The sequence below is a fragment of the Vespula pensylvanica genome, chromosome 6 (assembly GCF_014466175.1).
Source record: "Vespula pensylvanica isolate Volc-1 chromosome 6, ASM1446617v1, whole genome shotgun sequence".
Classification (NCBI taxonomy): domain Eukaryota; kingdom Metazoa; phylum Arthropoda; class Insecta; order Hymenoptera; family Vespidae; genus Vespula; species Vespula pensylvanica.
In genome coordinates this window covers 8,374,594-8,390,026 of record NC_057690.1, presented here as the reverse complement: position 1 = coordinate 8,390,026, position 15,433 = coordinate 8,374,594, and the positions used below count along the sequence as shown (strand labels likewise).

Below are 15,433 nucleotides of genomic sequence, written 5' to 3'. Positions count from 1 at the left end.
CAGAAGAAATACTATTAAAAAAAAAAAAAACTAAAGTCTACATTACATGTGATGTAGAAGTAAAATGGGATAGATCTAAGTATAAAATGAATGGTGCATTAAAAATATTCTAAGAAGTATGACACATTTCCAGACAAAAAATTGACACTTCATATTTATGTGAATGTGTATAAATATTGCGCATTATGTAAAAGTGCAAACTGTGTTATATAAGTACTGGGTATAATTTATGAACTTTATTATATCTTAATTGCACTTACTATTGTATAACTATTACTTTATACAAAGATTACATGAAAAATAAATAAGATAAGCCATATGCAAAGATAACAACAATTCGCGAATATAAATTGTAGCACATGAGCAATATTCGCAACAGTTTCAGTTTTGAATTTGGAATAGATCTAAATCGTCATGTTTCGCACTTCAACGATTATTTTTGTCCTTGCTCTCTGCATCGAATGTAAGTTTTACAATATATCAATTTAACGATAAACAAGGATAATTACACAATAATTTGTATAATATAGCTATCGTATGCACGTCCACTTGCGGACCAAATGCAGTTTTTTCCGACTGTTCGACCTCTTGTCCACTAACTTGTGAAAATTACCAAAATCCTCCTAAATTCTGTACCGATGTGAGTAAATTTTTCTAAATTTATCTATCGATGTTTTGAAAGGAATTAAATTATTTTTTGCAATTAATTAATTAATTTATTTTATTATTTTCATCTTAGATCTGCATAGAAGGATGTTCATGCGTAAACGGAACTATATTAAACAACCGAAAAGAATGTGTTTTACCTTGTCAATGTTAATCTGCCACGATAGTGAGAAATGTGCTCAGAAAATTTCGTATAAATATAATTTTAATTAATTAAAAATAATTACGGTCGAAGGACCCGTACTTCAATAATAAAATATAATTATAATATAATTTTTGAGTTATTTTTTTTACACCTGATATTAATATAAAGATTTATTATAATGTTTATAGTTTATCAGCTAGGTACTTATTTGTCTCTAAGTAATCAATTACTTCTATTACACATTGTAACGATACTTTCCAATGATTTTTACTTCACACTTATATAATTTACTAAATTATATTTTTAAAAATATATGTTATTTATTTTTTAATTTTTTGATCTATTAATCTTTATCATATAAATGGTAAATCTGCATAAGTCACAATAACGAAAATACTGATAATTCTACTATAAAGCGATTAGATAAATCTGATCAGAAAAATTGCATTAATCGAGATTCAGGCTACATTTCTTTAAAATGATTTCTTAAAAAAATATAATTTATCTATTTATTTAATTAAAAAAAATATATGTGTATTTATTTCAATCATTTGTATATACCAAAATATGTATCATAAAATAACTGTATTAATAAAATTAAAAATTGTATATGAGTTTAATTCATTGAACAAAAAAATAATACATATATCTTAATCACTATTGTCTTCAAAAACAATGATCTGCCGATATTCTTCTTTTGTTAGTGTTCAAATGTCTTTGTCGCTTCAAATTTCTTGAAAATTCTTGTTATAATCCATTATTTTAAATTTCAATGTTCATCATTTCAAATTATATTTAAAAAAATGTAATTATTATATAATAAACAGCTCAAAAATAAAACAAATTTCTATAATGTTTGTACAAAAATTTTGTACAATGACACGCCTCGAAATCTTTGGCCAAAGAGAAAAAACTTGACGAATTCTCACTACTGAAAATTGATTAAATGGTGTACGTTTTGTTGCTATAAGACAAATAATTGTTTGCTTTTTGTATGTCTAAACTAATGATTTTCTAATCAATACCAAACGTGAAGAAATAGGTTTTATAATGCTCACACGGAGAAAGTTATTCGGGCTCATATTTTAATGAGTTTTGTACAAATAAGTTTAAACAAAGATAAGAAATTACGTGTTCAGTCGTTCGTGTCAACAGGTTTAAGTTTTTAAGATATTGTTAAATTTTAGAAAAATGTGTAGTTTCTTTTATATTTTTTATATTAGAGACGGAGAAATTTTATAAGCAATAGATAATACATTAGCAAGCATTTAGATTTAAGAATCGTAGATTCGAGATTGAATGATTTCGTCGATTTGTATCGATATAAATAAATAAAATTAACTAAGTTATTCTTTTTTTCTTTTTTGATAGTTTAGTAAGATGTTACTATTCAATCTTTTATATTTATTTCCTTTACTAACGATTGACCTGCAAATCTGTGTTAGATAAGACGTTGCAGCGGTATAATTTCTTTTGCCAACAAAAGTATATAAAACATATATGTATATATTGTATATACATACATATCGTCGATTATTTTGTTAAAAGTAATAATTAGTGAATATATATTTATATATTATATATTATTTGTATTTTTCATCATATATTCTATATATTTTTTTCCCAGTGCTATTTTTTTTTTAATGTTTTCTTCTATGATCACTGATCGATAGATACATAAATCTCATATTTTAATTTATATTATAATAATATAATATATAAGTATTTATTAATTACTTTTGACAAAATATAAAATCTTGTTTTTTGTCGTGAATTTATATAATAGTTATCATATGCGTCAATTATAATTATTATTCTCTATGCATCTGTTGCAAAACAGATTCATATCGATATCATATTTAATATGGATTACTGCGAGACACACGCCATCATTAAAAAAAGATATAAATATGAGAGACTGAAAAGCGTGAGTATAGTCTATTAATATTATTTATTTTAACCCATCCAAATTCAAATTATATTGTACGCATGTGAGGGTTATAACAAACTTAACACCCACTAATAGACGAATAGCAAGGACTGTACATCTCGCTTGTACTGGTAGTGCACATTTTGTTCATACGTATCACCGAAATCACACATTCTTCGAACGAAAGACAAAAACAGACTCAATTGCATCACTTAATACTTTCCATTTTATAAATGTTTTTCGGTTTATCTTAATTGAATATAAATAATCGGTTAACAGTAGTATGCATGAATAGACTGCTTCAGCAAGCATTCATAAATGAACATTCATTAACAAAAATTCGTCGACTAATTGACTAGTCTACGCATACGTGGAGCCGAGAAAATAATAAGCTGTCGGCTATATATAACAATGAGATTAAGCATTCTTGAAGTAGCTCAAAGTGTAAATTCTTGAAGTGCATCGAATGGATAGAAAATCGAGAGCAACTGTCGTAAGAAATTCCAATTGAAAACTGTTTCTACATTTAAATTACTGATATGTTAGAATTTTTGATTCGAAAAGAATTTTTTATTCGATTTTAATTGGAATATAATATGACTGAAGTGAAGGTTTTAATTTTATATAATTTTTATATAAAATTTTATTATATTATTTTTAATTTTTTAATTTCATGAATTTCTTGGCAACGAAATTAATCCCTTAGCTATTTTTTAATTATTTTCCAATTTGGGGGAAAGAAAGTAAAGAAAATTTTTTTAATATTTTAGATCCACAAAAGAATTATTAACTTTAAAATTAAAGAAGTGTTACTTTTAATTGTAAATTAAAAAAAAAATAATTTTTCGATTTTGATATTTTCTTGATTTTGAAATTGTTTTGAAATGAAATCTGTTAGAAAGGAAATCTGTTTTTAGAGAAATCGTGTTTGAAATCTGTTCTAAACGAGATCTGGAGCATAGATAGGTCTTTCAAATTGACCTGCAGAGGGTTAACGTAGCAGCTGTTGGCCGCCTTGCTGTTGAATGATTTATTGTCCTTTGGGAATGTCTATACCTGTTTTTATACATATAGAAGAACTCTAACGCATTTTTCTAATAGATCTAAGGGACTCCGAAACTTGGGTATAAGAAATTTAAAATGATTGGTTAGTATAACTATGAAAGCCGAACACAATGCAGAATTTGCTTTTAAAGTTTCAAGTTTGTTTATTATCATATTTTTAATCAAGCATGCATATGTATGTACATATATATAGGGTGTCCCATGTAACTGGGGTTTCAATCGTAATCTCTTAAACGATTGAAGATAGAAAAAATGTTATAAGTCAAAGTTAAATGGTATAATCAGACGGTATATAATACGAAATTAGTACTCGTTCATTAACATTTGGTGAGAGATATAAATAATTCAGAAAATTTTAGCTACTATAACTTTCTAACACATAAATTTAAAATATAACTATGTTAATACTATTATGTAAAGCATCAACTGGTAGATAAAGATATTTGTTTCCATTAAAAAAAAAAAAAAAGTACAGTTTTCTTGTTGCATCGATGTATAAAGGTGCATAAAATTATTTGCATATTATACACCATCTGATATCATTTAATTCTGATCTATATTTTTTTCTAAAACCGTTTCGGTAGCCTATTCTAGTTGCATAGGATATCCTGTATATAGAATAGAATACATATGCATTTAAATTAGAACAATAGAATTAATTACATTTTTCTTGCTTCTCTCTAGTTTTTTTATTTATTTATTTATAAGAAAATAAAATAAAAATTTTCTGTCCTTTTCAAATAATTAAAATATTCAACTTTATATACATGTATAAGATCTAGAAATGAGATCAAAACCTGTGTGTATATATATATAAATGTTTATTAAAAATGATAGATAATAAATCCACATAACACACTGCATTATCTATCATAAGATCCTTTATTAATTAGACGTTGATCACAACGTTGATATATGTATATAACATCTGCTTCTTCCCCGAAATACAAAAAATAAATATAGATAATACGTTTAAGAATTTAACTTGTACCGTCGGAGTTCAAATTAATCGGATTCTTTTAAGAGAATCGATATAATTCATTTCAATTATTTTATTTCATTTAATTTGTTACTTTTCTTTTCTTCTGCTTTCATTTTTTTAATTTCTTAAGCGTGAGAGATCTTTATCTTTTTTTTTTTTTTATCTTAATCTATATTAATTGGCGCATAAGAATCATTCATCAAATTATCGACACGTTTCGCAAGTTGCCTTTACAATGCTCTCCTCTCTTTAAATCCATTTTTTCTTTTTTTTTTTTCTTTTTTAGATAAATACCACAATGACGATCGAATTACGAAAGATTATTTACACTTTTTTACTTTAAATAGAAACGTATAATACGATTCTATTTTTTGTTTCCTTTTTAGCAAATCTGAAAACTTTATCGAATTGTTTAATCGAGCAGTATGCAAAGGCAATTTTTTAAAAATACTGATTAATCTTTTATCTAAATATATACGAGTATAATAACATCAAGTCTTATCATTTGTAAATGTAGAGATTCTTTTTTCCTTTTTCTTTTCTTTTTTTTTTAAATTGTGGAAGCAGCGAGTAGGTCGTTTAATTCTATGATCAAGCTTAGAAAATGGCTATTAATATTTCTAGACGGCTGAAAATTTAAATGTTCACCGATGTAGATCATTATTAAATTCTATTTAATAGATTCTATTCTACGTAGATTATGATCTATATAGCAAACGGAGAACATTGTCAATTATTTGTCATTATCATTATCATTATCATTATTATTATTATATTAATATACAACACACGGCGCCAGTTATTTATATAACACAAATTGGTGCTACGAAGCTACAGTATTTTTTAAAAATATATCTATATCTATATATATATATATAAAAAAGAAAAAAATAAACTAGAACACTACAATCGAACGACCTCTCTACTGACATCCTAGAAGTAGACTTATTTAAACATTATATCCTAGTAAATATCACAACCTGGAACTCTACAACTATTGTCATTACACATAATGAAAAATGAGAGATAAATTAGCACTTGAGAAATTATAGATTATTCGTTAGGAGAAAGAACTTTATCAGTGATATTTAAAAAGAAGATATGATAGACAATATGATAGAAAAGTAAGGTAAATTGAAAATCATAGTTTAACAGAATATTTAAGAATCGTCGCTATCACTCTCTTGACGTTCGCGTGGTTCTTCCTCGACAGGAGCATTGTCAACGTTTCTTTCAGGATTAAACCATCTATTAACGAACCACCAATGAACCGACAGTCTACTGTGATTACATTCTGCTCTTTCACATCTACCAAGAAACTGACAAATCCTAGCTAAATTCTGATTTCTTATGCAAGAATCGTCGCACGTGTGTTGACGTTCCGCTGAACGATTCACGGGACAAACGGAAGCTGACGAAGTAGAAGGATTGTAAGAGGTAGAGGCAAGGATCGATCTGATATTCGCTGAAGTACCAGCTTCTGTTGATCCTGCTGAGGATGTTGAAGCACCGGTATTATCAGAATTACCAGTAGGTGCTGAGCCAGAACAAGATCGATCGATTCTACCGATGTGAATCGTTGCATACAATGGATTATTAACGGATGAACCAATTCTATTGATCCAGTCGACATATCTTCCAACTTGCATCGATGAACTCGAGCTAGGCATTGTCTTGTTTCGACAAACACAACTAGCAGAACTTCTATGATGAGAATCCTTACCTCTGGAAGATGATGATTCGGATGATCGATTATTACTGGCAGAGAGTTTTGCGTAAGAGGCATAATCGCCACGACAAAAGGGACATTTGCAGTTTCTAGATAATTGATATATATACTGTCTCGCGGTATTGGCAGTATCTTGATAACGAAGTCTATTATGTAAACTCTGACAATAATGGCAAACGTATCTCGAATCCATATGCCTGCAGTAAGGACAAGAACAGTTGTAACCCAAAGGATAAGCTGATCGTCTGGTAGACGCATAAGCGAGATTTTCACTGGAAAAACAATTCCGTCCGAGTCTTCCTAAACGGCTTTGACAAAATTGATTGCCCATTCTAGAGGAATCCAAATAGACGTGTCGAGGTTGATCGTATTGATTAAAATTTCTCGAATCGATCTCGTTCAAGAAATGACCACCAGAGAACAGATTCAACATTTGATATTTCAAACGAGAGTAAGCTCTATTACGGCAAGAAGATCGATCGTCAATTCTCTCGTAAATATGATCATCCGTAGGATTTTGATTATTCGGATTATTAACGAGATCGTTACGACCACCTTCAGCGTTATGTTCGCCTTGGTTGTCTTCGTCATCGTCGTCGTTGTCCAATCTTTCGTAAATATTTTCTTCTGGTTCCTGATGTTGTCGAACTCTGTTATAATTTCTAACAAGATCAACGGGATTCTGATAATTGGGATTAAGATTCGGATGTGGTTGAGCCGCGCCGGCCGGTCGATTTTGAAAATTACGTGCAACCCGAGCAGCATTCTGATAAGCCTCGTCTCTTTCCTGATTCCTATTTTGATTCATAACTACCACAGCCAATTCCCCGTTCTCGTATCTCTGACAAACGCAACGAGCTCCTTGACAAGCGTGACTACCAGCACGATATTGCTGAGGAAGATTCTGATCTGCATTTTGCACACCGCTGGGCTCGGCCTCTCGTGATGGCTCAGACACGTCGGCAATCGAGTCTGCATTTTGTTCTGTCACGTGCCCAGCGGATTGCAGACCTCACATCGTCGTAGCAGGTGCCATCGGTTTGTCAATTATTGCAACACCGGCATAACTACGACCAATTCCCATACAAGTTGGCAATGTTGTCCAGGTATCGGTTCTAGGTGAATAAACTTCAACGGATGCTAAACTGGATAAACCGTCGTCACCACCAACCACATACAGAAGTCCATTCAAAGCTACCACGCCTATAACAAATTGCTAGTGTTAATTATTCTATAATCACGTGATTCATACAATTCTTTAACGATGTTACTAACCAGCGTTTCGTCTACAATGAGCCATATCGCTTATTGGGGTCCATTGATTAGTCTCTGGATTAAAAGCTTCTACGCTTTTTCTTATTAACGGACCATCGTGTCCACCAACCGCATATAATATTCCATCTAATACACCTACACCTGCTCCGCTACGGCGTGCAGACATTTCAGGTACTGGCTTCCATTGATCTTTATCTGGATTATAACATTCTACGCTGGATAAACATTGCCGTGATGCTCCGTCGTATCCACCAACCTAAGAACGTTTATATCATTTAATTAAAATGTATTTAATTTCATGGATTTATATGTCTGAAAAAGAGAAAAAACTCACAGCATAAAGAAGACCTTTTACGACACCAACACCGACGCTACTTCTACGCGTTGACATCGGTGCTATCATTCGCCATTCGTGACTATTTGGATCGTATACTTCGGCAGAGTTTAATCCGGTGGAACCATCGAAACCACCAACCTATAAAATATTTACAAATTCGTATGGATTTGTATTTTTAAATAAATAAAAAAAGAATAAAAGTACAAAGTATTTACAGCGTAGATGCAATTGCCAAGAACTGCAACACCAAGAGTCGATCTTCTCGCGGACATTTCTGGACAAGGTGACCACTGATCGGTAGCTGCATCATAAATGTCTACAGTACGAACTCTTAAAGAACCATTAAAACCTCCTACAGCGTACACGCGATCACCGAGTACAGATAATCCTGTGACAAATAGAATAGATTTTTAAAAGAATTAAATATGATTGACTTGTTAACTTTGCAATATTAATTACCAGCCCTACAACGTCTTGTTGGTAATTCAGACACTTGATACCACCTTTCTTCTTTAAAATCATAGCATTCAACACTTCTGATAGCTTTAGGAGCCTGTCCACCGACTACCAGCAATACTTTAGGTAAACCACGTGGCTGTCTTGGCTTTGTACGTGGTGTTTTGAATAATGATTTCTGTTCGCCCTTTAGTAAATGATATTTCAAAGCTTCTATTAAAAAATCTTTACCTGGAAAAATATCTTAAATAGTAACATACTTTGCCGAACAATACAAATGATTACTTACATTGTAAGTTAGCTTTAAGAAGAGGTTCTTCTTCTACACGTTGTACAAGGTATTCTTGAGAAAGTAATGGCAAACGCACGTGTTCCATTAATTGGGCTAAATGCGCTTGTCGTGTTTCCAAGTCATGATGGACCCATGAAATTACACATTCAAAGACCTTCTCCTCCGATGGAACCATTAAACGATCGCTACAGATTAATTTTGCAACTTGTTGCGGTGATAACGTTAAAAATTCGTCTCCATCGACGACTTCTCTGTTAAGTATTTCAATTATTGTAACAAAGTGAATATTTTTAATAGATTAAAGTGTATATAGTTTTTAGATATTAATTCTTACGAGAAATGTTGTTCTATATAACTATCAGCGTGTGCCAATAATTCCAAACATCCATGAAGATCTGCGAATGCACGGATTCCGAGACAATTGGATGGATGTAATTGTGCTTGTAAAAAATCACAACATGCATCTCGAACATCCGTTAATTGTAAAAGATTTGCCGCTGGAAGTAACACTTGTACAATGTCCTCTGTGACATGAACTTCAGCAGAATATACATATTCGACTAATAATTCTAACGCAGAATAATCTACTCCTTGCAATGTAATTCTTTCCTGGTCGCGTTCTTCGAAACTTGTAAACATAGCATAGAAGTAAGGACTACAAGCGGCAAGAACCATTTTATGTGCTGGAACTTCCATTCCTCCATCCGCTACTAAGATTACGTCGCACAATAGATTTTTTCTATAAAAGAAATTATATTAAATATGTCAAACAGCATATAGAATTATATACGTTTATTGAATAGTTAAGTCATCATAATATTTACTTGCGCATTTCATTGATTACTTCAAACGCACGGTTGGTATGATGATGATTTCTATAAGGTGGTTTGTCTCTACAACCTTCTCGCGGAACATGTTTTTGGGAACTCTCGTCCAACGAATTTTGACTTGCGTATCGTAATAATAAACAGCTGAAAGATAAACCAATAAGTTTGTTTATTTGAGATTATAATAAGAGAGATTATCGTAACTATTACCTGCCCTTGTTTTCAAACCCATCGTTAGCACTGTTGCCAGGATTTTGAGCTTGACTTTGACCAGCAGACTCCATATCAAAAAAAACTCTAAGTAAACCTAATTGCGCTTAAGTAAAGATTAATTTATACTGAAGAAATAATCATCGAATTGAGGTCTTTGAAATATGATTTATCATTTAACCTAATAATTGTTACCGCATTATAATCGTTCTTTGAATGCTTTAAAAAAATAAATTAAATAATATTAGTACGTTTTCACTATAAATTCGGTTTGACCACTGTGGTGTAGGAACAATGTTAAACAAAATTAGTTTTCACATGTCAAGATGTAAAATAATTAATATTTGGCATCGTTCGAAGAATTATAATGTCAATGAAACAAGTTATTGCTTTGATAGAGATTGAATGCAATTCATCGTTACTGTCACAACATTGCAAGTGCCATACAATACTATACACAAAGATCTTCCATTTTGTGTGTTGCTATGTGTATACTGATCAGTCTATAACGAAAGATCGTAGGAAGTAAAATGAAGATTTCTGTTTAATACCAAATATTTTATATAAGGTATTTTTTTTATCGACATAAGATAAAAAGAAAATCAATTGAGTTATCAATTATTTTGCATTCAAACTTGATTACAAAAGTTAATTAGTTTCAAATTACTAAAAATAAAGATTTCGACATCTATAGTCGATAAAGTCGGATTCTTTAATTCTATTAAAAGTATCTCATATGATAATAACGTGAGTGTGGAGTTTCGAAATTTCGGTTTTAATTCCGATGAACGTTAACGTCATAAAAATCTATTGATAATATCGCATGTGACAAAGAAATGCATTGAAATCTTTCAACCGAGAAAGCAGTTTTGATCGATCGATATAATCAATAAATTACAGATTCCTACTTTAACATATAAATAATAAATAATAAAATAAATGCAATAAGTAACATTTCCTCTATTAATACAAAATAATATGTGCTTTCATTTGAAATAAAGAGTAATTGCTAAGATTATATCGTTGTATGATTTAATGTAGAAAAAGAAAAAAGGAAAGAAAAGAAAAGAAAAGAAAAGAAAACAAATTTTATCATAAATTAGCTGTTCGAAAAATTTGTTCTTTAAAAGTTACATAAACAATAATAAATTTGTTAACGTAAACAAAAGTAAATAAAACTTTCGTCAAAGGAATAGCTGTAGAGCGAAATAAAACGGGTGAGAAGACATTGCGCAGGGTGGAATAGTGTAGATGGTAGGGGAAGGAATTTGGTTTTTAATCCATAGGTGTGGATAAGGGGTGGTGATGGTACGAGTTTGACGAGTTCTGCGCGTTAAAGCATCGAGGGTGCGGCGCTTCCATCAACGGATCCTCCCACAACGTCGACGTCGTCGTCGTCGTCGTTGTCTTCGTCGCCGTTGTCGTTGTCGCCGCCGCCGTCGTCGTCGTCGTCGTGGTCGTCGCCGCTGTCGTCGTTGAGCATCCCTTCTTCGAAGTGCCCCTTCCTGTCGACGCGTCGGGTTGCGTCGGTGTCGGCGGGGTGGCGGCAGCCAGGCGCACGAGGGGGCTCGAAACTGCTCGCTTCCTCTAGTGGCTCTCGTGTGCTCGCGTGACACGTGCGTGAGGAAAGACGACCGTTGCTGAATCGCGAAGACTCGATCCTACCCTGTACGTTTCTTTTTCTCTTTTTTTCGACCGTGTACGTTTTTCTCGTGAAGAAAAAAAAGAAGAAGAAAAGCAAGAAAGAAAGAAAGAAAGAAGAAATAAAGGACACGTCGATCGATCGATTTGCCATCTTCAGAAGAGATTCGTCTTACTATGTGAACGTGTAGAAGACACCATATATATATATATATATATATATATACATATATATATATACACACATATATGTGTATGTATATATATATATATATATATATACAGAATAGATTCGATGTTTTTCTCTTTTCGAAACGTTCAATTTATCTTTTGATCATTCGATCGATTTTTCGAAATGACAAAGAGAAACAGAGAGAAAGAAAGAGAGGGAGAGAGAGAGAGAGAGAGAAGTTCCTTTTTTTTTCCTCTTCTTTTATTTCCTCTCATGAATCTCCACTATAGCTTTTGCATTTAACAATTCTCCTGGTCCATATCGGTGATCCTTTCAAATTATATAGAGTATTTTCTCTCGAAGATTTTTAAATCCTCGACTGGTCCAAGAGAAAAAATAGAGAAAATTGGATGGATATTCGACATTCTAGTAGACAGAGGAATTAGTCTAATCACTTTTCATAGTTTCCCATGGCTCAGATCCAAGTTAGTTGCAATCTACCTATATTGCCGGTAAATCGGTTCGTCCTTCTCGTTTCGAATAAAATTCCTATCGGGTTTCCATCACAACGATCGTAAATTCTCTTGCGACGCTTTGACGCATCGAGTTCGTTTCTCTCATATTTTTCAATGCGTTTAGGTAAACGAATTGTTTGAAAATGTTCTACTATGACGGATAGGATGTCGTTCGATCAATCAACACCCCGTACGTTCACCCTGATCATTCGAAAATTTCTGCACACTCATGCAATCTCTTTGTTGACGTGGACTTCATTTCAAACGTTTCGAGAAATTGATGTACCATAAATCAAAAAATAAGGAAAACAAAATTAGATATAAAAAAATATAGTAAATTATTTCTTCGTATGGATTTAATTGAAAAAAAAAGAAAAAAAATATATGTAAATTAAATGGAAGTAAATTAATTCTTACAAAAGTGCTTTACATTGTAATAATGAATCTTCATTTTGGTAAACAAAAAAAGGAAAAAAAATTGGAATTGATTTCTCAAACTAAATCGCCGATTGAATTAAATCGAGATAACTGCAGATCGTTTAGAGAAGCCATGTAATTTATCTTAAATCCTACGGAATTCGATTCATTTTCGAAAAGACTTGGAGATCGAGGAAGAAGAATTATCTGATGATATATCAATCGTATTCGAAAGCATTTCCCTGTTGGAAAAACTTCTTTTTTTGTAATTTATCATGTCCCTTAAAGAGATCTAGCAGCGTGTGTCGCATAATTGAAATAATAGTCGTTGGTACTTTTTGAAATTCGATCTAAGCGAAAGTAAGCACCGCGTATAATCATTTCATTTAGAACGATAGTATTTACTTTGTCATTTGAAATTCGATAATTTAATGAATTTCTTTTATATATTATCCCGTTAATAATAGCAAACTTTTTTAGTGAAAATTATTTATTGAAAGTTCTTTACCAAATTTTGTTTACACTTTTTATGTGAAACAATTAAAATAAAAATATGAATTATAATGAAAAAAAGAAAGACGATAAAATAAAAGAGAATAAAAAAATTTGAATTCTAAATTTAATAGCTCGGGGAATGATAGAAATATATAAGAAATTAGTTGCTCAACGTTGCGCGAAAGAAAGAAGAGAGTAGAAAAAAAGGAAAAATATTTGAAAAGAGGAAAAATTGTAAAATTCAGAGAGAAAGAAAAATCAGCATATAAAAGGTACATCAAGAACTAGTGTATCAAGTTGCGACTGTCTGTATCTAGCTCGAAAAATAGAACGTATGAAATAATTTAAGGGAAAGGAGAAAGAGAAGAGAGAGAGAGAGAGAGAGAGAAAGAGTAGAAACTATATAGGAAGGAACCATAATAAATTTGTATGAAAAAGAGACGTGTTCGTAGAGAGTGACATGTTCATTCCTTGAAGTCTGTACTTCATGACAATATTTAATCCGGTTAGAACGTGGAAAAAGTGGAAGAGGAAGAGGAAGAAGAGAAAAAAGGAAAAAAAGAAAAAAAAATGAAAAAGAGTAAAAGTAAAAAAGGGAAAAAAAAGAAAAAAATGAAGAGAGGCGAAAATAAAGAAAAAGAAAGGGAATATAGAACGAACAACACCTCGGGACTGTTCGGTATGGTTCGTCGTGCTCGTTTAGAAGTCGATGCGTTTCTACGATGCCCCGTCTTCGTTCGTTTCTACTGGTAATCCAGTTATGCTCGAGCTACCACAGCTAGAAAACTTGCTATGTGTTAGCCCGATAATCGTTTCGACCGACTTCTTCCGTACAAGAAATGTCAAACTGTCTATTTATATATATATATATATATATATATATATATATATATAACATTTATGTTATATACATATAATATTATAATATATATGTGTAATATATGTGTGTATATACATACATACATACATATATATATATATATATATATATAATTTTTATAAATTGTGATAAAACAAAACAAAGAAAAACAGAAAAGGAAAGAAAAAACAAGTGACGGACTTAATAATAATGAGATATTGTTGATTTATGCTTCTCATCTTTTAGGTTCATTTATCTCGAGGAAAATTTGAAAAGAAATTTTTCTTCATTTTCTTAGACATTATTTTGTTCTTTTTCTTCTCTTCTTCTTCTTCTTCTTCTTTTTCTTCTTACTCTGAACACTAGCTACCTGTTTTTCTTAGAAACTTTGTAACAGGAAGGATTAACTTAGAGGACTACTCGACCATGTTGAGTTTTCCATCTGAGATTTCTCGTAACGCTTATCACGAGCCTTGGCACGTAGCAAGTAGTATGATACTCGTATATCACTCGACGCAGTTTAACTTCGACAAACTCTTTTGTGACGTTCTTGGCACACCGCGAAGAAATACTTTTCGTTGGTTCTATCTTCGAAGAACTATCCTTCTCTTTCTGAACTTTTCTTTTCTTTTTTTTCTTCTTTTTCTTCTTTTTATTTTATTATATTACCTTTGAACAGGAACGAAGAATATGATACTTTTTCTCATTTCTTTTCATTCATTAAGAAAGTAATTACAAGTTCCAGATATAGATGATCAAAAAGAAAAAAGAAAAAGTCGATTTGTTATCATCAACTATTTCTTTCTTTTCTACCATGAAAAAGAAAAAGAAAAAGAGGAAAAAGGGAAAAAAGAAAAATGTTATAGCAAGATCGAACGAATTTCACGACGGTCTCGTAAGTTTTGACGTTGATATTGGCTCGAATTTGTTCGTAACTTGGCGCGATACTCTCAGTAAGATTTTCTTTTGCTATCTCTCGATAACCATCACGTTGATCCTCTGTTCCCACCCTCTCTGTCTTTGTCTCTCTTTCCATCTCTGTGTCTCTCTGTCTCTCTATTTCTCTATCTCTCTATCTCTCTTTCTCTTTAGCCTCGTACTTCATCGAATTTGGCTCGTCCTTTTTTTTTTTATGAGGGCGTAAGCTCCAAGTGAACTTCCTTTCCCGTTGGAATATATTTGTGATCTTTCGGTATTCGAGATATTTGATTTCCAAGAATGACCTTCGTCTTCGATTATATCACAACTGGTCGTTCTAGAATTTAATTATTCGTCGAGTGGATCGTTATCGAAGATACGAGGCTATGGACGATCAACTTTAAGGATGAAGATTTCGGATTTTTTCTGATCGATCTAGTACAAAATCAAAAAGAAGAAGAAGAAGAAGAAGAAGAAGAAGAAGAAGAAGAAGAAGAAGAAG

The 15,433-nt window shown here is 31.6% G+C and overlaps 4 protein-coding genes across 4 annotated transcripts in view; 2 read left to right on the top strand and 2 right to left on the bottom strand.

The window, feature by feature from the left end:
• Nucleotides 1-321: 321 nt before the first annotated feature.
• Nucleotides 322-903, top strand: LOC122629912 (venom peptide SjAPI-2). Its single transcript, XM_043813805.1, has 3 exons — nt 322-463; nt 531-640; nt 740-903. The coding sequence occupies exons 1-3, from the start codon at nt 415-417 to the stop codon at nt 818-820; spliced, it is 240 nt and encodes a 79-aa protein (XP_043669740.1). The 5' UTR covers nt 322-414; the 3' UTR covers nt 821-903.
• Nucleotides 904-4,669: 3,766 nt separating this feature from the next.
• Nucleotides 4,670-7,335, bottom strand: LOC122629909. Its single transcript, XM_043813800.1, has one exon. The coding sequence runs from the start codon at nt 7,323-7,325 to the stop codon at nt 5,949-5,951; it is 1,377 nt and encodes a 458-aa protein (XP_043669735.1). The 5' UTR covers nt 7,326-7,335; the 3' UTR covers nt 4,670-5,948.
• A 194-nt stretch (nt 7,336-7,529) lies between these two features.
• On the bottom strand, nt 7,530-10,471 carry LOC122629908 (ring canal kelch homolog). The gene is made up of 9 exons (XM_043813799.1): nt 9,915-10,471; nt 9,702-9,848; nt 9,212-9,616; nt 8,875-9,128; nt 8,589-8,816; nt 8,345-8,517; nt 8,127-8,267; nt 7,793-8,048; nt 7,530-7,720 (listed from the first exon to the last, which is right to left on the bottom strand). The coding sequence occupies exons 1-9, from the start codon at nt 9,986-9,988 to the stop codon at nt 7,530-7,532; spliced, it is 1,869 nt and encodes a 622-aa protein (XP_043669734.1). The 5' UTR covers nt 9,989-10,471.
• An 878-nt stretch (nt 10,472-11,349) lies between these two features.
• LOC122629901 overlaps nt 11,350-15,433 on the top strand; it is an 85,861-nt gene continuing 81,777 nt past the window's right edge. The window contains exon 1 of the mRNA XM_043813777.1: nt 11,350-11,808. The gene's annotated coding sequence lies outside the window, so the exon portion shown is untranslated. The remainder of the gene's footprint in view (nt 11,809-15,433) is intronic.